Source organism: Zootoca vivipara, chromosome Z1 (assembly GCF_965207765.1).
Source record: "Zootoca vivipara chromosome Z1, rZooViv2.hap1.1, whole genome shotgun sequence".
Classification (NCBI taxonomy): domain Eukaryota; kingdom Metazoa; phylum Chordata; class Lepidosauria; order Squamata; family Lacertidae; genus Zootoca; species Zootoca vivipara.
This window is the reverse complement of record NC_142583.1, coordinates 47,683,473-47,710,050: the sequence shown is the minus strand read 5'-3', so window position 1 is coordinate 47,710,050 and position 26,578 is coordinate 47,683,473. Positions and strand designations below refer to the sequence as shown.

Below are 26,578 nucleotides of genomic sequence, written 5' to 3'. Positions count from 1 at the left end.
TCCCAGTGTAAACGCATATATGTTTGTTTGACCAATACATACAGCAATTTGACAGCATAGGATTAGCATAAAATATTGCTGTGAATGATACAGCTTAAACGCCTCCTCACCACCCAGATGTTTACCTATGGTTGTGATCACTTCAAGCTTTTAACTTGAATTGAGAAGTAATTGGGAACTACCAGTGTGGTGGAACCAGTGTGGTGGAGATGCCCTACCCTCAATGGCATTGTTGCAGCTTACTAGGATAGGGCAGGAAATTTATTTAATTAATTAATTTTAATATCCTGCCTTTGGGCATAGCTGCCAAGTTTTCCCTTTTCTCGCGAGGAAGCCTATTCAGCATAAGGGGAAATCCCTTTTAAAAAGGGGATAACTTGGCAGCTATGGCCTTTGGGACGTGGGTGGCGCTGTGCTCTAAACCACAGAGCCCTAGGGCTTGTCGATCAGAAGTTCAGCGGTTCGAATCCCCGCCACAGGGTGAGCTCCCGTTGCTCGGTCCCAGCTCCTGCCAACCTAGCAGTTTGAATGCATGCCAAAAAGTGCAAGTAGATAAATAGGTACTGCTTTGGTGGGAAGGTAAATCGCATTTCTGTGCGCTGATCTGGTTTCGGTGTTCTGTTGCGCCAGAAGTGGCTTAGTCATGCTGGCCACATGAACTGGAAAAACTGTCTGTGGACAAACACCGGCTCCTTTAGCCTGTAAAATGAGATGAGCGCCGCAACCCCAGAGTCGTCTGCGACTGGACTTAACTGTCAGGGGTCCTTTACCTTTTTATTAGAGACAATAAAACCTTTGCATGTTGTTTCCAAAACAGTGTAAAGTTGCATTTTAATATAGTTTAATTTTATTAAGCCAATTGTGAATGTTTGCAGCTTTAATAACTTTTTGTGTACATAACATCAATTTTGAAAGTGCACTTTAAAACAAAATTTGCCATCAGCCTTCAGGTTGATGCTCACATTATACTTTTGCAGATGCTTGCAGATGCTTAGGTCCCATGTGTCAGGAAAGACGTCGTTTGCATCATAGCATCATGCAGATCTTATTTGTGTATGGATCTGCACATGGCTGGGATCCCCAGCAGTTGGCAGAGTTATGCAGTTGCACAAGTAATATCTACATGTGACAGGCCTTATAAAAATTACATCATCTGTAAGTTAAGCATTTGATTAAGTAAATGAAATGCTTTAGGAGACTTGTGTTTTCAAAACCAGTTTTGCTGTGATAGTGATGCATGCTGCTGCCTCAATAGTAAAATGAGGACCAGATGCAATAGAGGTGACATAATAAGAGTAACAACAAAGTATTGCGGCACTTGAAAGGCGAGCAAATTTACTGTGATGTAAGCTTGCTCATAGTCAGGAGCCCACTTCATCAGGTGAATGACATGGTCACCTAAGTGATACGTGGTGGAAGATGTGTGAAACAGAGAATGTGAAACTTGTGAAGGAGGAAGAATGTTGAATCAATGGATAACAAATGAGAATACACCATAAAAGTAATGAATGGGACGTGCCTTTCCCCCTGCTTTTATGGAGGATGCACGCACAGGTCACATTCGAACCTCTGCGCTACAAAATATGCTCTGTAAATTCACAGACCTCAACTTCTAATTTTATTGTGAAGGAGCACCAGGAACCAACACTGCTCTGGAGAATAAAGCAGGCACCAATTTGTAAGAGCTCTTAAGCCATTGGGGAATGAAAACCTGTCCACAGATAGGAGGAGAGTCCTAGCACTATTAGCTCATAGCAACTCCTGATTGCAAAAGGAGGAGCGGAGCCTCTCTATTGGTTCCCAGCTCAACCTTTGATCCCTTCTCTAGGCATCAAGCCACCAGCTACTACTTGCTGCTCAGGCCTCCTACACTTTCTCTAGCCTTGATTTGTCCCTTGCTTCTGCTTCTCTGGACCAAGACGCCTCCAACTGTACTCTAGCCTGGTTTCTGGTTTGCTTTTTGCTTCAGCTGCATGCAAACAACTCATTTCCTTCTAGCATTCAGCATGATTGGGTCCCCCCCCCCAACATCTTTTGTCCAAACCACAATCATCGCAAACCATTCTAGATTGTTCAGAGTGGATGGGGCAATCCAGTCGGATGGGCGGCTAATAATAATAATAATAATAATAATAATAATAATAATAATAATAATAAAGCAGTGCCTAGATAATACTTCAGGTGGCCAGTTGTTTTTCGCCAAAAAAGAGGACATGCATCACTAACAAAAAAGAGACTCAAGCATGGCACCAATTTGTATGTAATTTGCATGAGTTAATATATATGCACATACAAAATAATTGCTATAATTTAAAAATAAATGCATCTCACCATAGAGGTGAACAAGACTGTGGCCAGGTGAGCTGTCCAGTCTGCTCCCCAGGAAACTCAGCCAGATGGGTGAGGTATGAATAACCACCTCTTCTTCTTCTTCTTCTTCTTCTTCTTCTTCTTCTTCTTCTTCTTCTTCTTCTTCTTCTTCTTCTTCTTCTTCTTCTTCTTTGTTGATGGGCAACATCCAGGCTTCCCTAGTCTCCCTTTTTAGGATTATTTTCAAATCACATTTGGGACCAGACCGTCCTCCTCATATAGGACACCTCCACCTCCCTCTTTAATGCAGGACTATGACCATCCTAATCCTGCTCTCGCACTGAGTTTCTCATGTCTTCGATATTGTACGCATGCTATCTGTGATGCAGCTGCATGCTGGCAAACAAGCTCGTTTGTGGAGTTTTCAAGAGTGAACTGAATTGACGATGGAGTTCAATCCTGTGCATGTTTACCCAGAAGTAAGACTTACAGAGATTCCATGGGCCTGTTTATTTACTTAGAAAGTTTTACACCACTTAATATCGTCATCGTCATCATCATCATCTCTAAGTGGTTTACAGAAATTGCATTGTTTCAACTTTCTGATGTTTGCCCCCCCTCCGCCCCCCAGCTCCTTTGGGAAGAAGGGTAGGATAGAAATGTAAGAAATATATAAATAAAAAGCAACGTTTGATAACATTTCCTTAAAGTAGATAAAGGCAAAATGCAACTGCACATCACAAACAGCACAGTGTACAAAACAAAACAAAAATCAAGCGTCCAGAAAGCCAGGGTAAACACACACATATATGTGTGTGTGTGTGTGTGTGTGTGTGTGTGTGTGTGTTTAGAGGTCATTACTGCCTCTGCTTCACGAATTATTCATGGGAGGGGATTTTAGTAGATGGGTGCTGTCCACCAAGAAGGCTTGCTTCTGTGTTGTCACCTGTGACAAACTGCTGGTGGATCTCCTTGGAATATCTTAATGATTAGATTGCTCTCTAGCAGGGAAGATGGCTTAATTAGGTGTCCCGATCCCAAGTTGTTTAGGGGTTTAAAATGTCAACAACAAAACTTTGAACTTGGACAACAGGGAATAGGCAGCCGTTGTATTAGCAAGCCCTCCGAAAGTCACTCATGCCGTACACTTTAAGTGCATTTAAAGCCCAAGGCTTCCCTGAACTATACCGGTAGTTTACTTCTCATAGAGTTACAATTCACAGCACCCTTAACCAATTACAGTTCCCAGTATTCTCTGGGGAAAGCCACATGCTTTAAATATATGGTGTGGATGTTACCCAACGCAAGGGGACCTTAATTTAATGGGAACTGGATCCTCTTACACTCCAAGCAAAAGAACCAAAATATTACATGGATAATTGCACAAAAAGGTGGCTATCAATACCATGCCTAATAATGGTATTGGTATGGTAATGCAGTTTCTCACAGGTGGGTGAAAAGGCAGGACTGATACTATGTAATGCTTGTATAATGTGGTATTCCCTGGAGTTTTCCACATGTAATCCAGTGTGTTCCTTTAAATCCCCCTAATTATGGGTGCACTTTTCTCATGTCCCAATTATTTACAATCTATGATTTGTGGTTATGAAAATAAACAAAAATTGCTTTCCATACAATGTGTGCTTTATTTCATTCAAATATGCCTTAATAGGACATAGTCCGAATAGGGGAGTAACAAAAGCGGAGAGACATTAGCACATCCTCCTCTAAAAGGGAGAAGTTGTGTCAATGAGATATTTGGGATTGTCCGCTCCTTAATGGGCTACCTCTTTAATCCAGGCATCCCCAAACTGCAGCCCTCCAGATGTTTTGGCCTACAACTCCCATGATCCCTAGCTAAGAGGACCAGTGGTCAGGGATGATGGGAATTGTAGTCCAAAACATCTGGAGGGCCAAAGTTTGGGGATGCCTGTCTTAAATCTGTCCCACTCAGAAACTCCGATTTTGTCCCCAGAGAAAGCCCAGCTGTTTGCTCTACCACAGACAAATAATCATTCACAACACAGGAGAAATTGAAGTTATTTATTTATGGCCTTCATATACTGGCCTTTAGTTAAAAAATATCTGAGCGGCTCACAAAAATCAGTCATCATTTAGGGTTGAGGCCTGAGGAAGCAATAATAGCGGGAGCTTTCTACATGACTTATAAAGCCTTAATTCTAAATAAGGATTTTAGGCTGCAATCCTGTACCCACTTACCTACAAGTAATGTCCCCTGAAGAAAGAGGGACTTTATTTCTGGGTATGCAGGTCTAGGATTCTATTTTTAGTTGCAGATGAATCGGATTAATGCCCATGAGTTACGTTTTATTTATTTAACAAAATTTATGTACTGCTTGATTGTAATTAAACCTCTAAGCAGTTCACAAGAAAAGCAGTTTATAGGCAGTTTACCCTAGTTACATCAAATCTCTACAGGCTACCTGAAGTGTTGGTGCTCAGACTGTGGCTTGTTTAAACCATGGTTGACCTTTAAATCTAAACTGGGAAACTGTGGCTTAATCCCTTCTTAGTAATCAGGATATGAAACAAAGATCAAATCCCAGATCCAGATCCTGGTTAATAAACTGGGACTCAAGCAGTTTCCTGATTTGGATGTAATAGAAAAAATGTGATTTACACAAGTCATGATCTCAGATCTCACCCCTTCAGGGGGAGGAAAGAATACCCAGGGGTACTATATATAGCTTGTTCTTGGGTTGATAAGCCATGGTTTATAAGTCCAAGGTTATTATGCCTGAACCAGTCTTCTGAACTGAATTTCTCCTCCAACTTGGAGCCTTCCTCAGCCCGAAAGATGCTGAGTTTCCTATTCATTTAATAATTTCAACACTGTATTGTGCCTATTATTGATTTTATTCTTTTCCTATCTTTTCTGACTGGGTGCCATCATGTTGCTGTATGACCCATCATGACAGAGCCCGAAATTTTGCCTCCCAGCTCACTTCGTACATTTCTTCAGAACACTCCCCCCCCCCATGCGTATCCTCCAGTTCTTACAAGCTTGGCTTCAGGCACACTTGTAAATACTTTAAACAGTCGCTCTTGGGTTTTTTCCTTCCTGTGCATTTCCCAGTAGCCAGAGAAGTCACGTAATAAACCTTGCTGCTGCTTTGTTTATTTCACCCACATTGCCTTCACCCTTAACTTGCCTCAAGAAAATTTGTTCTCTTTGGAAGTTCTATGAAAATCCCTAGCACATACCTGCCAGAGCAAAAAAAAAAATCTCTTCGCTATCCAACATTTCTGCCAATGAAACAGGGTGCCTTTCTTTCATTTATCATGACTAATGTTAATACTGGGCTTGGAGCAACAGAGGGGAAGGCAGACACGAATTAACACAAACAAGAACAAAGGTGGGAATAGAGCTCTATGTGCCTTGTAAAAAGCCGTTTCATTTCCTAGGTAATCCACTTTCTAATTCAATGACACAAATAAGCCTCCCACAATTTAGGGGCCACTTGTTTGTAAACTTCCTAATGTTCCCTACTGTGCAAACTGCAATAATCTCACCACATGACATAGCAATGCTAGAACTGGACACTTTATTATGAAAAGTGTGTTCCTAACAAAACATAATCAGTATTAGAGGTTAAGTAACTGATCTTTTCGTTCCTTGCGTCAGCCTTACAAATTTGCTGACATGGTCCAGCTATTTCTCTTAGGATATTGGCTACGAAGCAAGAAAACCTGAAAAGGCCAGAAAACATTGCCTTGGAGAGTTCATGTCTTTGTGAAGATGCTATTCTGCTTAGGCCAACTAAGTTGGAACTGAAGCAATATATATTGCATAGTGAATTTATTTGCAACATTATTAGGCATGTTAGAGAAAGCAACAGGAAATCAGAAATAAAAAAAATAAGTGCATATTCTTCCACTGAATTTAAGAAAAACTCTCTGGTGAGTAGTACAACTAAACAATATCCAATGGCTGGATTGGATAAAATGTAAATTCATTTTTTTAAATGACCTTTCATTCAAAATCAAATCTGTCTTTAATTTGGAAATCTAAGAATGTAGGTAGTTATGGTTATAAGATGCACATTGTCCTTTGTATTGCTTCTCAAACCTTGTTCTTGTTTTTACAAAATTATGCTTTTCTAATCTGATATCTTGAAGAAAGTTACATTTTAGACATTAAAAGTGCATCACACTACAAATCTCTATTTACTCACACTTCTGTCTAACCCTTTTCAACATACCTATTTTTCAAACATGTTTTTATCTAGCCTTTTCCCTGCAAGCTATATTAGCCAGGAGTCATTTATCCATTTAAAGCAGAGATGGGGAACCTGTAGCCTTCTAGATGTTGTTGGACTCCATCAGCCCAGCCAGCATGCCCACTGGTGAGAGATGATGGGAGCTGTAGTCTGATCTAAGGCACACTATTTATGTTGTTGTAGTAGTGTGAGCAGCACTGCTCTCTACTGTGCTTTCAGGTAGCGCAAGAAACCCAGGACCACTCAGGAGGAGCCCATGCCAGTAGCCCAAAGGATGATGCCGAGATGTAGAATAGCAACATTGCAAGCTCTTCCCATGTGGTCTGGAGCTACTTGTGGTAGCAGTATACACTAGGAAAAAAAACTGTGAGAACATGATGATTATTGAGTCTAACCCAGATATCTGAAGGACCCTCTCCTACCATGTAAACCTGCCCAGTTATACAGATCTGTAGGTGGGGTCCTCCTGGTACTCTCACCAACCTCTTGGTGAGAGTATATGCAAGGGCCTTTTTGGTGGTGGCCCTCAGTGCATGGAAAGCCCTCTTGTCCAAGATGCACCTGGCCCTGTCACTATACAATTCCATTGATAGGTCAAGACGTACCTTTTTGCCCAAACCTTTGGATACAGCTGAGTGATATGGAGTACCCACTTCTGTTTTATTGTAAAACTCTTTTAAAATACTGTTTTAAACTTATTTTTAATTACTTAAATTGTGTTCTGGAGATGTCCATAACCTGCCCTGAGACCTTATAGTGAACGGCAGGCTACAAATTCAAACGAACCAACAAACCTCAAAGTGGATCTAGGAATCCAGAAGTGAGAGAGAGCATTTTAGCTTTGTTGTTTAGTCGTTTAGTCGTGTCCGACTCGTCGTGACCCCATGGACCATAGCCACTGTAATGCATTTTAGCAGCTGCAGAAAAGACTGTTCCCCAAAGATGCTCCATACAACTGCCATGCAGCTTCTCCATGCAACTTCTGCTTTGTCCACGTGATGATGAGAACAGTGACAAAATGGAACACGGAATAAACTTGTTTTCTGCTATTGCTTAAAGGTCAAAGCAGTGTAGTAAAACAAAAAAATTGTGATCTTCTAATCGCCCCACCCAATCTGAAGTTTCTGCCATCACCAGCACATTGCTCACAACAAATTCCAATGCAGGACAGATTCACAATAGCTTTTATCCCTACTGCACAATGTCACCTCTTTCCAATGTCAGGAAAACCCAAACATAATATGAGTTTTCATGGCAGTAATATGACCCCACAGTTCCCGAGCCTCCATACCTTTCTTGTTTGTCCATGTCCTTCCTTCCAATAATATTTAGACCCTCCAGTTCTTAAGCCATTTGTGCAATCTTGCATCAGACCTTTGTCTCTCCTTTTTCCAGATTCATGCTGGCCATTCCTTTCGCTCAATTCCCTGTCTCGTGGCCCAGTCTCACATCAGTCAATGACTGCTTACATCAGTCATTGGCTCATAGTCCTCCTCCATGCTTTTTCAACCCTTCTGTCCCATCCCCTGCCCCCATCTCACATCATACTTCAGGCAACAGAATACATTTTCTCACCTTTATTAAGTCCTAAGATTTCCATTTCTTATTAACCTCTCCTTTCAATGCCTAGGTTAATTTGCTTGCCTGTCTTTTCATTGGCCACTGCCTCCTCTACTCTTCCCTCCGGTTCCTGACTCATAGCCCTAGGTTACTCTGCACTCCCTCAATGAACTCCGTGTCTGGGTTCCTTATTCCTGGAATCCTCCTCTCCTTGGATCTCTTCCACAACACTTCCTTCCCCTGGGGCCTATGATCTGTTTCACATGAACAGCTTACAGTTTCATTCCCTTAGCCACTGTAATGCTTATGAACATTCCATGTTGTCGCAGCAGGACATGCAGATGAGCATACATTTTCTTCATCACTGAGTTACACAAACCTCAACCAGGGGCCAGGATTCAAGGAAACATGACTCTCCTGGGCAGACTTGCTCCCAGCTTCACAGAAAGGGGGGAAAGGACAAGAAAAGGAGGGGAGAGGGAGAGCACATAGGGAGACAAGTGGAAGAAAGATGGTAAATATGCTAGGCAGGGGAAGACAAAGAGATACTAGGTGAGGTAAGAACAGGGGACCAAGCACAATACAAGGCAAAACAGGTTCCATGGTTTGGGAAGCTCTCAGCAATAATCCCCTGGTGGACACTTCTCCTAGCTTCCCTGGTGAGGGCTAATCCTCCCACCACACCGTCCAGAGGGAGGTGACCAAAGACAGCAGCTATTGCTCCTTGCAACTACCTCCACAGCTTGCTGACCTGAGCAGGCAATAAGCATCTGGTGCTACCTTCACTTTTTCTGTCTCAGTGTTCTTCAATCATGGGTCTCCAAATGTTGTTAGACTGCAGTTCCCATCATCCCTGACCACTGGCCAAGCTGGCTGGACATGATGGGAATTCTAGTCCCAAGGTTGAGGAGCACTGTGCTAGATGGCATGGCCACTGGAACTGGGTGAAACAGGCCTAGCCTTCCCAGAGGGAGCCTATGAAACTGCTCCTTGAGGATACCTGACAGTAGAGATGCTAGAAGTAAAGCCCCGTCCTCTGTGCTGCCCAGAGGGAGATGGTGATGAAGTGAATGCAATGGCTACTCTTAACCTCCATCACTCAGTCTCACCTTGCCTGCTCACTCCTTCTAAGCATCAGTGCCCAGCCTATTTCCTGTTGCTACCCACTGCAGACAGAAAAGCAGCAGCATCAACCACTTCTTTGGACAGCTGCTTGCTTCCCTGCATGAGTGTTAGGAGCTGTTGCTGCTACTGTGACATGTCTTGTCACAGCATCCAAGCAGGATTCACACTTCTCTGGGGATCCCCCTGACAGTGGTGGCGGCTTGTCAGGGGTGCGTACCAGTGGACCTCTCCAAAGTACTGGTGCCAAAACTATTCACCAATACCAGCTTCTGCTGCCAGCCATAGAATAGGATATGAATGGGGTGTGTGTGACAGAATAAAAATAAAAATAAAAAGTGGGTATTTGCATGTTTTCAGCTTTGTTCCATCCATTAGATTTCTGCAAGAAAGAAAAATGGAGCTGCTTGATGTCAAATGCCTTGCCCCTTATCAATGGGCACTTGCCACCATGGCTATGTTCTACCTCCACTATCAGGGAAATCACTATCAGGGAAATCACTATCAGGGATATCGGATTCTTATCTCATTATGCATGATCAAGCTTTCTTTAGCACCTCAGCCCAGGACTAATTGCAGCCATCAGCAGCCATTAACACCCATCTACAGGTTTACCACTCCCATCAGCCCATCTCCCATTCCCACCCACCACCCTCTGTATATATATAGGGTCTGACACTTCTGTTTCTAGTGTATCTGAAGAAGTGTGCATGCACACGAAAGCTCATACCAAAATATAAACTTAGTTGGTCTTTAAGGTGCTACCGAAGGAATTTTCTTATCAGGGAAATTATGTGTCTCAATACTAGTTATGGGGAACTGTGAGTGGGCACAGTGCTGTTCAGCTACGGTCCAGCTCGCAGGGTTTGTACAGGCACCTGGTTGGCCACTGTGAGAGCAGGATGCTGAGACCTTAAGTGTGGGTAAATGATGATGATGATGATGGACGGTCCGTTCTCCTGATCCAGCAGGCTGCCAGTTCCTGTTCCGCAGCTTGTTGACAGCTCCACCTTCGGCTTCTTCCCAGCATCCATCATCAGCACTCTGGGTCGCGCAGCCCGCAGGATGAACTGAACCGGAATCCCGCGCGCGGCCAAACCTCCCTCGCCACCGCCGTCCCAGGCTCTGGGGTTGATTGATTGATTAATTAATTAATTAAAGGAGGGGGAGTGGGCAAAACCTTGAGCTTGGGTTGGATGCTCCTGGGATGACGTCACGCCCCGCACTTCCAATCACTCCCAGCCTTCGTTTCCCTACGGTCTCCCTTTCCTTTGCCCAATCGGAAGCCGGCATTTCCCCCGCGCTCTCGCTCTCTCCCCCCTCCCCTTTTCCACTTCTCCCTCAGCGTCATCGGAATGAGCAGGAACTCGCTCCAGACTGCCCCGACTACTTGCCCCGCCCACGCCAGTCAGCTGCTGCTGCGCGCGCCCGGCCTGCCCGTGAGCGAGCGCGCCGCCCGCGAGAACTCCCGCCCTGCCGCTTCTCTTCCCTCCTCCCCCCCCCCAGGTTCTGTCCCTCGCTCTCTCCCCCCTCTCAGCGAGGGCGCTCCAAGCGGGAAAGAAGAAAGTTACTCAGCGCGGGGGGGGGGGGGGGAGAAGAGGGAGCGAGGGGGCGGGGCCACCGCCTGGTGCTGGCGGTGGTGGGCGGGGGAAGGAGCCCTGCCTGCGGCATAGTCTGTTCGCTTGCCGGACGGAGGAGCCCGCGCTCGGGATGGGGAGAAGCGACTGGCGTGGCGGCGGCGTCGCACCGGAGGAGGTGAGTCCCTCAGGGCCGGCAGGGGACCCGGCGGCGGTGGCCGTGGAGTGGGTGGGGTGCTACCAAGAGGGGGAAGCGGCGCCTCTGACGCTGGGGGAGAGCGAGTGAGGAGCGCCGGCCAAAGAGGCCACGGCTGGGGAAGGGAAGGGAAGCGAGGTGGCCAACGGCTGGCCTTTCGAAAAGCCGGTCGGTTGAGAACTGGGGGCGGGTAGGGCCCGGGGTCCTTGGCCAGCTTCTCTCGCTTCCACGTCCACACACACCCTCACCCTCCTCCCTCCAGCCTGGAACTTCCTGGCACGGAAAGTTTTTCCTCCGGCGGCAGGTGCCTGAGGCGGCGGCGGCGGGTGTGAGCTGAGTTTGCCCCCTCAAGGGCCAGCTCGTTGCTGCCCCCTCGGATTTGGCCCAGCATGTCTAGTGGTCGAGCTGGTCGGCTTCTTCTGCCGGGGGGGGGACCCCCACACACGACACGCCTCTGCTGCCACCACCACCCCTCGCATTCTCACGCATCCCTCCAGGGCCCTTCGCGGGGTGGGGGATTGAGGGTCTCCTTGGTGGAAAGCCTTTCATTGCCCACCATCGCCTTTAAAACAACAAGAAGAACCTGTTCCTCCCCTCCCCGCTGTATATTTTTCCTTCTGGTTGTCGAGTCCTTCGAGCCGGTTGTTTTTTTTAAAAAAAATCCTTTAATAATAATAATAAAACTCTTCCTCCTTGTTTACTACTTCACGCTTTCTGCTCCAGCCGTCGCTGCTCCGTATCTGTTTATTGGCTGTTGAAATGGCTGGGCTTATGACAACTCTCCGCCCATACCTTGCTCTTTAATTTGGAGCTTTTCTTAAGTGTTTACATGCTGCCGGTAGCCCGCTCACCCACAGCTTGTGGTACGGTTTCTGATTTTTCTATTCTCCTCTCCCCCCAAAAGCCTCCCTCCATAGTTAACTTCAGCAGATATTATTACATCGAAAGCAGAAGCAAGTAATCAGCATGCTTGTTATTGGAAAGCGTGTTTAGGGCGAGGAATGGTCCGGGTTTGAGAGACTGGCCCACGGAATGGGCCATTGTTTTGACTGCAGTTGCATCAGACAAGGTTTTGCTAAATGTAACGTTTCCAGATCATTGAAACCTGTGTGAATAGGATCTGCATAGTATCCAGTACAATATCTGATTTCCCATTCTTGGGTATGTGTTAGTCAGTTTCCAGCAGATTTTTGGCCCTATTTTAATCCTGTGTCTTCTCTAATTTGAGTTTGTTGATCTTCTTGCATGAAAAAGACTCACAAATGACATGTTATATCCTTTTTAAAATTGTGGTTTGCATAAAATACTTGGAATATTCAAGTATTTATGTTCATGAAATGAAACTTCATTTTGTTAATGTGGCTAGCTTCAAGAGTGTTAAATGTTAATTTTTAACCTGGATGTTGCACACATGCTCAGTGATTGGCATTAAGTAAGGAAACTGCCTTTGAAGTTTACAGGCAGTTTATGTGTGGCTTGCTGTGCTGCTTATGAAATAAAAGGGTACATAACTATTAGGTATTTACAATTTTCTTCACTGAGCAATAGATACTTTGTTTTCTGTGAAGTTTTTCAGATATCATATTCATGTTTTTGTGAAAGAGCCACCCAGGGAACTTTGGTAATAACACAGTATTTGGATGAATAAATACTTACAGTATACATTGAATGAGTAAATACATGTACAGTATTAGCTTGTTTGTTGGGTGTGATATATTTATTGCCCAAAGCCACGCTTCATAGTAGCAAGTAGTGCAGCACAGGTGACTGCAGTGGGGGTGGGGAGAATTAACAGAAATTGGAGCCCTTCACCCTTGAGTGAACAGAAGTACCTTTCTGAAAACAGGTCCCATTGAGCTCAGTAGTTATTTGCTCCTCCAAGATTCAATACTCAATGTGTTAATTCTTTTAATGCAGTAAAGGTAATAAAGGTAAGGACCCCTGGATGGTCCAGTCGAATTCGACTTTGGGGTGCGGCACTCATCTTCGCTTGCAGGCTGAGGGAGCCAGCATTTCTGAAGAAACCCACTGAAAAATCAAATAGTAAAAAAATAAAATTGTAGCAATTGTCTTAAGTGAATATAGTTCATACTTTGAACTGAATAAAGCAGATCAGATTGCAGTATTTGCCAGTAATGTTAAATGGCTATAAATCTTGGAAGCATTTCAACCTAGATTCAAAACATCAGATTTAGTCATTGTTTCAGTAATCAAATGCCTTGCAGAGTAAGAAATGGAAACTCTCAAGCCATAGTTATTTGATGTTTTCAAAACCTTCCCGTTTATTTATTTTTGTAAATATTTCCACCTTCCTAAAAACTGACTTCATGTGTTCAGGACATGGTTCCACCCCTGCACATTGTATGAAAAGATTATTACTGGAATCTTGATCTTAAATTCACAAGTTTCGTTACATAGAAGTTCTTTCTAAGTCTTCTAAGATTTATAGTCTGCTAGACTAGAGGAATGGGCTTATAGTGTTATACCATTTTGCAATATGAAACTATGAAATAATTTTCCCAGGGAAACTTGTCAGAATGGAAATCTGAGCATATTGAGGAGTGTAAAACTTGTTTTTATTTCAACTGGCCTTCTGGAGAGCAGAAGGTTGAAATTTTAAAATCAGTAAAAATATATATATTTTTAGGAATAACATAGGACCTTCAGCTATAGAACCAACTAACTCTAGATCATTAATTGCAAGAGAGATGCTTTAGCACAGTCATGCAAAACTGAATATCTAAACAATGTGCACCACTCAAAAAAGTATATTGTCTCTGAGCGGTGTGTATCAGGTTGAATACAATAAAGATTAAATCGGTTAAACTATAAAATCAGAAATTACTTGAAATACCTGCTGGAATAAGAGCATATTCAGTAGATGCTGAAGGTTCAACGGGAAGGGCCCTGGCTGATCCTGGGTCCTATGAAATCTAAAGGGTTTTGGGGAAGAGATAGCACTCCTTCAAACTAAAAAGGGCACTATATCAGTAAATATATTTACAGTGGTACCTTAGTTCTCAAAATTAATCCGTTCTGGAAGTCCGTTCCAAAACCAAAACATTCCAAAACCAAGGGGTGCTTTCCCATAGAATGTAATGCAAAATGGATTAATCTGTTCCAGACTTTTAAAAACAACCCCTAAAACAGCAATTTAACATGAATTTTAATATCTATCAAGACCATTGATTCATAAAATGAAAGCAATAATCAATGTGCTGTACTGTACTATAAAATAAATAAGACAGTACAGTGGACCCTCGGGTTACGTTACCTTTGGGTAACATAACGTTCAGGTTGTGAATATGGCCAACCTGGAAATGTATACGTACTTCCAGGTTTCACCGCGTGTGCATGTGCAGAAGCGCTCTATCGCATCATGCGCAGAAGCAGCACCTCATGTTGCAGACTTTCCAGAGTACGTACACTGTATTGTAGATGATAAAAAAAATATATTACCTGCACTGATGATAGTTATTGTTTGGATTGCTGGGGGCTTTTATCCATTTCCGCAGTCACACATTCAATCAATCAGTAGCTGAACTAGGTTCCACAAAGTCACAAAAACAAATTAACCAAAAAAACCTCAAAAACAAAAACAAAATAAATAGCAAAAACAAAAGCACGAAACTTAATACCGTACGTTACGGAAGTCTGTTTGACTTCCAAAATGTTTGAAAACCAAGGCACAGCTTCTGATTGGTGCAGGCGTCCCGAAAACAATAGCTAACGGCCGCGTTGGACATTCTGCTTCCGAAAAACGTTTGAAAACTGGAACACTTACGGGTTTTCGGCATTTGGGAACCAAGGTTTGAGTACCAAGGTGTTTGAGAACCAAGGTACCACTGTATTAAATATGGTCTTATTTCAGCTTCATTAAATGGAAGTTTCTGTACTTTTGATTGTTCTTACTGGGAGAGGTGAGTCAGACAGTGCTGCAGGTTGTGGCTGCTTTATCACGGAGGAATAGTGGTGGTAATGGCTGATACAGTGGGGATGATGTCAGGAACTCTGTTTAAATCAGCAAGTGTTACAAATGGCCTGTCACTGTTAGCTAAGTACATAAGACCTGTACTGGATCAGGCCAAAGGTCTGTCTAGTCTGGCATCCTATTTTCCAAAGTGGTCACCCCCGGAGCTTCCTGAAAGTGCACAAAAAGGGCATGATGACAACAGCTCTTCCACATTCCCCCACAGCCAAGGTGTGTGGCCACTGATCATGGATATTTATGGTTGATAAACAAACTGTTGATAAACAAACCTTCCAAGTGACTATCATCTATATTTTGTGGCAGGAAATTCCATAGGTTTATGCATCATGTGTGAAGAAGTACTTCCTTTTGACTATTGTGCATCTACCATATTTAATTTGCCTGAATAGTATGAGAAAAGGAGAAGCATTTACTTGCTTTCTCTACAACATTCTTAACTTCTAACATGATGTCCACTCTTCTGAACTAAAAGCCCCAGCCTATCTGTTCTTAGGGAAAGTATCTCAGCCCCTTGATCATTGGAGTTGCCAACTTTCACAGCTCTGATACCCTTTTTGACATGGGGATTCTGGGTGTTAAAAAGCCACCTGCAGTTTCTGTTCATAGGACAAATTATTCTGGACTTCTGCTTAATGTTGCACGTGGTTAGTATTCCTTACAGTTTTGTGTTGATAAAGGTATCTCGTATTTGCTACCACTCCTAACAGTATTTTAAGTCAGACCCCCCCCCAAGTTGTTTTAAGACTGACCTGGATCATTTGTCAGCATTTTTGTAATAATTATTGGTTCTCTGAGAACATACAGTGTTTTGGTTTTAGACCACCCATGATGCCTAGAATCAAATGGTGAAATGAATATTTTCACGTTTGTTTTCTTTAATTTTGGTTAATACCATAAACATATTATTTCAATAACCTCAAAAAAAGAGAAATTGTCAGTCTGTTGTTTGAATCTTGGTCCAGAAGCACAAAAAATGTGGAGTGGTTCAGAAAATGTGTAAGAGGTTGGATAGGGAGATAAACCTAATGTATTGCTCACATAAGATGGATTTAGTGTTTGAAAATATATTGTAGTGCTGGACTTTTACCAAGTTGCATCGGATGTTTCATTCATCTGACATTTTGAGTATGTAGATTTATTCCAATTTATCTTGAAATGTATGGTATATAGGCTCTTGTTTTGAGCATACCATAGCTGTTTAAATTTAGTGCTAGTACCTCTGGAATTGAAATAACAAGTTGCTACAAGAAGTGCAGTTTAAATGATACCATTGCTTGAGTACATAAAATACATAAAATGTTGGCTTGGTTCAAAGTAACTTTATTCTCTTTTTGTACAGCCTTCATCTGTAGTTACACTCATTCAGTACAGCGGTACCTCCGGTTACAAACGCTTCAGGTTACAGACTCTGCTAATCCATAAATAGTACCTCGGGTTAAGAACTTTGCTTCAGGATGAGAACAGAAATCATGCTCCGGCAGCGTGGCAGCAGCAGGAGCCCCCATTAGCTAAAGTGGTGTCTCAAGTTAAGAACAGTTTCAGGTTAAGAACGGACATCCAGAACGAATTAAGTTCTTAACCAGAGGTACCACTGTACTACAAATATCTTTTTATCAGAAGTAAACATTTGAATGTTTTTCTTTTGTCTTCTGGATTTACTCGTTACCTGTGTATCCTTTTGATTGTATTGTAGCTCTAAAAAGACAGCTAACTGAGCAGCACTGAGTAATTGTCAGAATAATATTAATAGTAATCCAGTCGGGATATTTCAAGAGCATGGATGATCATGGCCAGGCCATCCCCATCCAAGAGCAGTCATAGCTACTGAACCAGCTAAAGCTGGGGAAAGGCCCCCCTGGGCCTCAAATGAGGGGCATTCGTAAGCAATACATCTGCTTTGTTGAGTACAGCTTCATCCAGAACAGTTTGCACTCCCAGAGTCTGAACACAAGAACCACTGGTGCATGTGACCTCAGACTTAATGGGATTTAGCTTCAGTTTCTTGATCCTCATCCAGCCCAATACCAAGTCCAAACATTGGTCAGTCTCACCTGATTCAATGGCAAGAGAAGTAGAGCTGAATACTATTAGCTTATTGATGGTCCCTCACCCAAATTCTCATATAGTGGTTTCTCAGTGGCTTCATATAGATCAGAGATGGGAACCTGTGGTCCTCCAGATACTGGACTCCAGCTACCACCAATCCCAGCCAGCATGGCTAGTGGTCAGATATGATGGGAGTTGTAATCCAGCAACATTTTGAGCACCACAGATTCTCCATCTCTGATATAGATGTTAAAAAGATTGATAGAATAGAACATTGTGAGATCCCACAACACAACTGGTATGCGGGTTGAGCAGCCCCCCATGCCATCTTCTGAAGCTGACCCTGTAGATAGGTTGGAGCCACCTTATATCTATGCCTCCTACCCCCAATCCACAAAGGCTGTATTATTGAATTTTATTTTATTAAAAGTCACTGTGGGAGAAAGGAGGAGTATAAGAATTGTATTCCAGCTCCTGGCAGTGATCATTAGGGCAACTAAAGCTGTTTCAGTGTAAAACCAAACCTAGGCACAGAATGAAATGGGCCTAGGTAATGAGTTTCATCCAAAAGCACATTGAGTTGGCTGCCATCAGGTATTTGTGCCCCAAGGACTTTATATGTTATGCTATCAATATATAGAAACCTAGAATTGGAAAAGAAAGCTAACAGCTGTTTCTTAAGATACAGTAAGTTAATTCAAGTGTCCATAGAAAGAAAGCTTTCTGTTCCATTATCGTAACTACATTCCCCACATTGAGACCCATGTTGGGCAAATGATTCCTGCACTGCAGGGGATTCGACTAGATGACCCTTCCAATTCTACTTTTCTATGATTGAGTTCAACATGATCAGCTTACGAAATGCCTTAACATGGCAGCCTTGATTAGCTAACACTCTCTTTTTGTAGTGGTTGACAGTAGTTAAAGGTGAGATGATGATTTTAGGAATTTTTTTATCAGTTGGTAGATGTATTATACTTGGTAGATGCTTTATACCAAGGTTCCATTGGCAAATGTATAGGTGAAATGCATGTTGCATCATTTGTATGTTCTTCTGACAGATTCCTGGGATCACTCATTCCAAATGGTGAAATGGTCTTGGAAAATGAAGTTATTAAATCCACTTACCATCTCTCTCTTCAGCTCTTACAACCCATCTCTTCATCCCAACCAAATAGCTGGAATGAAGAGAAGCCCTGTGTATCCATCTATGTTCTGTCTTTGCTGCTGTCAGCTGTGTACTTCAACTCTTTTGCTAACTTCAGATTCCCTCTCCCTTTCTCCTTACAGATTTTGAAAGAAGACAGATACACGGTGGAATTACTTTTGCAAACCACAGGAAGAAATGTGATTTATTTCTTAAAATGAAGAGAAAGAACCAACCTGCAAAAAGACTAATTATAGCTGAAACTAGCTAAGAATTTCTGGGTTTTTTTCAATATATAGCTGCCATAGTATTTAATAATTATCTTCCAAAGAGTCATTTGCACTAATATTAAAGAAGAAGAAAAGGTGAAATGCTATAAAGATTGTCAATAAGTATTTGTATAGCTTTTCATCATAATATTACATGATCTACTCACCAGAACAAAATTTTTCACATTTTATTTTATAAAATAAAAAGAGCAGATGCGATATCGACTTAATGCAATCTGAAGAGTTGGACTTCTGAACACAATGCCGTAACTTAAAGGCAATTGTCAGGACTAGGTTTGCTTTGCTTGGAATCCTTCAGTCTTATTTTATAAACACTGTTTCCTAAATAATGGCATGGGTAAAGTTCTTGAGGAAACCTGGAGGAAACCTTGGAAAAGTATATCAACCTGGAAGTGTGATGTCTTTGGCGCCTACCAAGGGCTTGCTAAATGAACCAGGACAAAACAGTTGCTTTCTTAATAGTGCTGTACAGGTAAGGAACTCCTCATATTTAATGCAATAAAACACAGATCAAATACCTATTTAGTCCAGCATTATATTTCACATACTGTCCAATCAGATAAAGCCTACAAGCTTCATAAGTTACATTGAAAGCTGGCTATTAATATCATTAAAATGCATTTTCCTCTCATTCACTATGTATCTTCCAAGATTGTACATGGTGACAAGAATGAGAAGGAGCAACAGCCTCCATTTTCCTTGCCTTGCCTTTTGTACAGTTTGGTTCCAGAAGGAGGGGATGCAAGTGAATTGGCAATAGTGACTGTGGTGAGGAGGTGAGTCCACAAGAACCCAACAGTCAGCAGTGAATTCAAGTCTACTGTATATAATTTATAGACTCTTGAAACCAATGAAGCATATACTGTATATGCTAATCTAACCTTTCCTAACCTTGAGTCTCCCAATGTATTTGCTAAGCAATTCAGGCCAACAAGTAACTTTCATGTAATTTGAAACTTTTTTTAAAAAAACAACAACAAGTGAACCCTAAGGCTAGCAAACGACCACAGTGGCTTCCCATTATTGAGCTGGTGTAGTATTTTCCAGAAAGGTTGTCATTTTCCCTTGTATGGCGGCTAGCATGTCTGATAATTGCTTCTTGTTTGTATGAACAGGCTCTTCTTCTACTTAAGCTGAATTTGTAGGACTTCATAATATTGTGGTCATTTGTATTCCATAGAAAATACATGTTACGATGCTACTGAATTTTATCTTAGTTGTGCTAAATTAAATTTTGCTTTAGTATGCACATATTATCAATGTTTGTCATTTAATCATTTTTGGTAGACGACACGGAAATGCCGTTTACCTTCCCGCCACAGCGGTACCTATTTATCTACTTGCACTGGTGTGGTTTCAAAGTGCTAGGTTGGCAGAAGCTGGGACAGAGCAACAGGAGCTTACCCACATGTATTGAAACAAATTTGACCCTGTGTTTTCAGTGGTTGATGAAGTATTGGTTATCCTCCTTGGCAAAGAGGTACCACTTAATCAAAGTAGGACTGCAGACTTGAATACATCACTCACAATTGGAGAACTTTCCCTTTAATTGATCAGCATTTCAACATGGGTGTTATAAAGCTTTGCTTAAGTAGGAAGAAAATAATTCCTTTGAAAAGCCTTTAATAGGTTTCTTTTACTAACCTATTAAGGCCACACACCGTTACAAAAGATTCAAGAATATGTGAACATAAATTGCCATCAGAAGTAAATTGAGAGCATTTTAGAATGCACATTAAATGAAGTTAAATGATATAACCTGTATCTGATGTGTTTGGAGTGAATATGCACTGCTATATATGCATTTAAATAGGGCCATGCTGAATTAGGTTTTCTTCATAGTCCTACTTTAAATGTCTTTGCACTTTGACATTGTATCCCTTCTTTCAAGTATTTGTTCAAAATGGGTAAGATAGGTTAGAAGTATTTGTGATTTGTTCATGGAGAGAATTGCATGTGCAGACAAAGCTTGATTTGATGTTTTCAGCAGTTAGAATTGCTGTATTATAGACAAGCCATTGTTTAAATTGAAGTATAGCTGGTCATTTCGGCCACTGAAAACCGCTCTGTGTATGATAACCTTTCAGCTATCATGGGGGAAAGTATCTACAGCATTTCAGTGAAAATTCTAATACTTCTTAGTTTTTGATCTTCCTATTATCCTCCCTTCTAACAAGTAGTTGTTTGAATTTGCATATGCATAACTTAATTTTTTTTCAGTGAATCTAATGGCACCATTAAAAGGGATCCTATTTCTAAACCAGAGATGATGAGCCTACAACTCCCAGCATCCCTTGGCAGCATGATCATTGGTCATGAATGATGGGAATTGTAGTCCAGCAACATCTTGAGGACTACAGGTTCTCCCCATCCCTGCTTTGAACCATCATTCATTCATTTTACCGTCCATCATACAAAGATCACAGGCTGGTTTACAAAAATACATACCATAATAACAAACAAAAACCATACGACTCTCCCCACAGTTTAAAATGCCATAGATTTTTTAATTAGCCAAAGACCTGGGAAAAGACCAATGTTTTGCCTTATGGCTAAAGATATGTAACGAAGGTGCCAGGTGAAACTCCCTGGGGAGAGCATTCCACAAGCGAGGAGTCACTGCAGAAAAGGCCCATTCTTGTGTTGCCACCCTCTGGACCTCCCACAGAGGAAGCAGATAAAGAAGGGACTCAGATGATGATCGCAGGGTCCGGGGTCTAGTACTCCATGTTGTCATGGTGTATCAGTACTGTAATGAAAGATCAGTTTATTGTAGGCCTTCAACTATTTATGTGGACAAATGTTATTGAAGAAATTGAAACTTTTATTTTCTGCCTCCTCATCATAGGTTTTATGGCAACTTGACATATTTCGGCGAAGTTTAAGAGGTCTGTCAGGACATGTTTGTCAGGGTGATGCCTGCATATTCTGTGCTTTAAAGGTAAGTTTAGAATCACACTATCCAGTTCATATAAAGATTTTAAAATTCTTATACAAGGGAAACGTGATTCAAAACTTGTTTTTGTAAAGGAGCATTTGTTAACAGCTATAATTGCTGCCACTTAAGTATTTTGTATACTGTTGTAATTAGAGCAATGGAATATGGATTAGAAAACTGGGAAAGAGGGGACAGAGGTGTCTCTTTAAATCCCTAATAGCATGTCCTTGAGAGGGAGAGCAGGAAATGCTAGAAATCTGAGCATGAACACTTCTTTGAGGATATACTGAAACATTGTGTTGCCAGTCCCACTTGTCATTGTTGCATGGAACCTCCATGCTCAGTATACCAGCTGCTGGGGAGCAACTGTGGAATTGGGTTAATCTCCTCATGCACTGCTTTTGGGTTTTCTGGGGGTTACTGATTACACATAGAGGGAAGCAGGTTGTTAGATTAGATTGATAGTTTCTGATTCAGAGGGCTCTTACATTCCCTTCACCAGTGCAAGGATTGTTACTACCCTAGGGCAATGTCTCATTGCAAATCCCATTTATTTTCTTCAGGGTGTTGTTGTGCAGAAAATGGGAAACATGGCCCAATAGAGAGGGCAGGTAATAAGTTTTTTCTCTACCAGAAGAAGAAATATTTGGTATTGCACTGTGTTCAACACATCAGACTTCACTGAATTTTCTCCTAGATGAAGAAATCATTGGAGTATGCTAGCTTATTTAAAAACTGGATATTCAGAAGTATTAATTAATAGTACTGTTGACTTTCAGACTATATTTGCACAGTTCCAGCACAGTCGAGAAAAAGCACTCCCATCAAATAATATGAGGCATGCCTTGGCTGAAAGCTTTAAAGATGAACAGCGATTTCAACTTGGTTTCATGGATGATGCAGCAGAATGTTTTGTAAGAGCTTGATATTATGCTTTTATTTAAAATTTGTCTTTGATACTTTGTGGCAGTGATGTGGTTAGTTTGGATACAAGAGAGCCATATTCACAGTTCTCACTGAAGCATCTTAACCTGTAGGTTTTTGGTATCACTGGGGTTTAGGATGGGAATAAATTAAAAGGAATCTAAATATTTTGGACACAAAAGTTCTATACCCTTTTTTTAAAAGGCGGACTTGAGAAGAATACACATGATGAATATTTAATACAATTATTGTTGGAGACATTGTTTACTGTCCATTACCTGGAGTTAAGTGGAACTGAAATTCATAACAAGTGAAGAGACAAAGTGCCTTGTGCTTTGCTTCACCATCATGTGGCATGAGGGTATCCGGAAGGGTACTGGACTTTCAGCATGGGAGTCTGGCATAGCATTATAGGGAGTCTAAATGCTGGGAAAGCAGGATATAAATCTATTAAATGAATCAATGCATTCCTTTGTTTAGGAAAACATCCTTGAGAGAATTCACTATCACATAGTACCAAGCAGTGAAACAGATATGTGTACTTCTAAATCCTGCATTACCCATCAGAAGTTTGCTATGACATTATATGAACAGGTAAGATTTGTGTTTGTTGTTGAATTTAGTGCTCTTAAAGTTTCCAAAGTTACAAAAATTAAAACTTTTTTTATTTGTAGTGTGTATGTCGCAGTTGTGGGGCATCTTCAGATCCTTTACCGTTCACAGAATTTGTGCGTTACATTTCAACAACAGCTCTATGGTAAGAGACCTTGTTTTCTCCCTTATTCTTCCCCAGACCTCTTTTCTTTTCTTTTCTTTTTTATTTCCAGATTCTCATAGTATGAGAACTGGGAATTCCAAGGAATAGTGGAGAATAGAATGGAGGTGGGTGTGTTCAATACCTTGTTGATAAACTTAATAATACTTTAAAAATTCACTAACTCCCATGGATACACATTTTTTGTACAGATTTCCATAACACATGTTACATGAGGATCAAACACGTATGTAGCTAGCCTTCCTAGGACACTGCTATGGTTACAGGCTATATGGTGTTTTAACTTCAATAGACATTCATATTATTCCTTTTTCCTGTGTTATACCAAAAGTTAAATCACTGGTTCATTTATTTATTTGGAATATCCTAAATACACCGTAACACAATAAAACAGAAACAAGAGAGATTACTGTTCTGCAAGAGTTAAGGATTCAATGACATTTGAGGAAGCAGCGGGTCATGTTTGAAAATACACACATTCAGCATATCTTACACCTACCCTTGCTCTGCAGTAACATTTCACACCATCTATCTGATTCTGCCTCGTTCCAATAAAGCGTAGTTCTTAACCTAGTTTGGACATAGCAACAGATTACGTATAAGTTTAAATCAGGTAGCAGATGCTTTTGATATCCTCCTCCTGGCACTTGCTAGAGGAGGAGAGGGGAAGTGGCGTGCTTGAGCACAAGACTTCTGCAGGGAAGTTCATATAGCCCTAAACTATGGCTCAGTGTTCTGTAGGAACCAGGCCATTGAATCAGCTCTTGTCTTTCACCCTCAAGAGCAGGGCATCAATTTGGACTGATAGGAATTGAATTCCACTGGGACGACAGGAAATAAGATTGGAATTGAGTTATGTTCCATGGCAGGAGCTACTTAAAGACTCGACTGTTTCCGGGCTCTGAAGAGAGAACAGGAGTTTACTTAACTCCTGCTAGGTCCCCCCCTTCTTTTAAATAAACTAGGGACAGTTTATTTGTCTTTCTCTCACCCAGTCTCACACCTTGCTGAGTTAAGCAGGATCGGGAGGTGAGTGCCCTGGACAGTTTTAGCAGTTGGTGAGCAGGCAACAAAGGAAACCTCTCTCGGGACCAAATGTTCAATTTCAGTCTTGCCTCTTGCCCTACCAGGTAGAGTAACTTCCAGTCAGTTTAGGCTGTAGCCCTGCTTCCAGGTAGAATGGAGGCAAGCTATCAAAATATTTTTAACCAGGGGAATATTACAAAACATACAATTATGGCATTATTATAAGACTTTTATCCATACACTTCATCACATTTACGAATATTTTAGACTATATGTCATAAATGGCCCCTTCCAGAAATAAAATGGCTGGTTTACAGTGATGTATACCAGTACTGAATGCATAACATATGGATTTAAACTATTTATCAATGTGACCATAACCTGCAGTGTATTTTAGTTGCTTTACTCTGATATTACTCTGGAATGCATTTCTCAAATATTATTGATTTTTGAAATCCTTCAAAAGAAATTAGGGTGCAAAATAGTAATGGTTATATAATTCCCTTATTCCTTTTCATACACAGTACCTCTGTCTGATTCTTCATTCTCTGCATAGATTAAGATTTTAGAGTTCTAAAACACCCACATTTGTTGTATAGTACATGGGCCAAATAGCAGAAAATAGCTGTTTACTACTATAGTATTATATGCTAAGTTTAAAAGTTACTTCTTCTCTGCAGCAATGAAGTTGATAGAATGTTAGAAAGACATGAGCGGCTGAAGCCTGAATTGTTTGCAGAACTGCTTCAGACTGCAAATACTACTGATGACTTCAGGAGCTGTCCTGTGAGTAAACAAAATATGTTTCTGTTTGGGCTAACTTCATAAAAATGATGAAACTGAACACTCCATGATCACTGCATAACTGAAAAGGCAATTTGGTCTGTTTCTTTCTCATCTCATTGATTTATCTTTGGAGATCCATGTGTAAGCTACCCTCAAACACTTAAATTTAGACTAATATTGTAAAACTGCCTTTGATTACCACATTCTGAAGCCCTATTTAGGTGTTAAAATGTGCTGATAACCCCATGAAGGAGGAGAATGGGAACGCACACATTTGCCCTCCACTTGTGCGGATTCTTCCCAAAGGTTCTCCTTGGGTTGGGGGCATGCCTGCAGTAGCTCACTGTACCAGACACACATAGCCTGCTTGGAGTTCCAGCTCCCAGGGACACCCCACATGCATTCAGTAGGCCACCCTGCTGCACACATGCTCTTAATCCACAATCAGTTTTTGAGATTGGTCACCATGAGCACATACTGCCATGCTCTTCGCTTCCATGGGGTTACTGTCATGTGTTTATGAATACCTGAAGAAGGCTTGAGTGTTGGAGACAAGTAGGGCATGGACAAGGTCCTCAGGAAGATAGGGAACTGCCTCTTGGATGTATGAATGAGGACCACTGCTTATTTTCCTCTGGCTCTCAAATGAAGCAAGTCGCTTTGGGCATCTATTTTTTTTAAAAATTGGTGTACCTTATTGGGTTCTATATATGGGGCAGGACAGTGTTTTTATTGTTTAGAGTGCATACAGTTGTGCACACGGCTAAATTAATTTATATTCATAAAATTTATTACTCTGCATATACTCAAACTTAGAAGTATAGGAATTGTTATTTTGGATAATTTGACCTGAAAATAACACTTGTGATTTAGACCTTTCAGATGTAAATCATGTGGTAGTAAAGGGCTTAAGGTGTCAGAGTAATATACTGGTAATGCTTTGTAAAACACAGTAGCATGACTTGCTAAACAAAAATAATATTTTGCCTTCAATTACTTCCCTCCTCATTCTGTCAGTATCTGGATGTGTTGCAGAAATATCCAAGTCTGTCAAATAGCAGTGATCTGAGGACTAAATAACAGTAATCTATCTCTCTGTCTTCTGAAATCTATTGTAGAAAGTAGTCGTAAGAAACTCAGCTGAATAGGGCATAATTACAATTAGTTTGGTGTTTATTTTAGATCTAAATATTAAGTTGCTAAAGTAACATGCTGTAAAGTAATTGTGAGACATATATTGCAACATTTACTCTGAATTCAATGTGAAATGGATAAACCCTGAGGATTTATGCTAATTAGTCTTTATCTTTTCTCCTTTTTCTAGAGTAACTGTGGCCAAAAAATAAAAATCCGACGTGTTCTCATGAATTGTCCTGAAATCGTCACAATTGGCTTAGTCTGGGATTCAGAACATTCTGACCTAACAGAAGATGTCATCCGGAATTTGGCAACACAACTTTATCTTCCAGGGGTATTTGAGCAACAACATTTAATATAATTGTTTTGGGTCATCCTCACCATTTAAAAACTTCTATGTTCTTTTGAGAGTTTTGTGTGCCAAAGAGGTGCTCATTCATTCCTGTCTCATAGTGCCATCCTATGCATATCTACTCAGAAGCCCCACTGAGTTCAGTGAGACTTTATCTTAG

The 26,578-nt window shown here is 41.4% G+C and overlaps 1 protein-coding gene across 2 annotated transcripts in view; it reads left to right on the top strand.

The window, feature by feature from the left end:
• The first annotated feature begins 10,634 nt into the window (after positions 1-10,634).
• USP53 (ubiquitin specific peptidase 53) overlaps positions 10,635-26,578 on the top strand; it is a 29,860-nt gene continuing 13,916 nt past the window's right edge. Inside the window, exons 1-9 of one of the 2 annotated variants that reach the window (XM_088660382.1) lie at positions 10,852-10,988; positions 18,334-18,952; positions 19,132-19,256; positions 21,329-21,421; positions 22,198-22,332; positions 22,823-22,936; positions 23,017-23,099; positions 24,824-24,929; positions 26,254-26,400. In XM_088660382.1, coding sequence (XP_088516508.1) covers positions 22,252-22,332; positions 22,823-22,936; positions 23,017-23,099; positions 24,824-24,929; positions 26,254-26,400 — 531 coding nt within the window. In that variant the 5' untranslated portion in view covers positions 10,852-10,988; positions 18,334-18,952; positions 19,132-19,256; positions 21,329-21,421; positions 22,198-22,251. Of the gene's footprint in view, positions 10,989-18,333; positions 18,953-19,131; positions 19,257-21,328; positions 21,422-22,197; positions 22,333-22,822; positions 22,937-23,016; positions 23,100-24,823; positions 24,930-26,253; positions 26,401-26,578 lie in introns of both variants that reach the window. The other variant, XM_035112312.3, reaches the window with a different exon arrangement.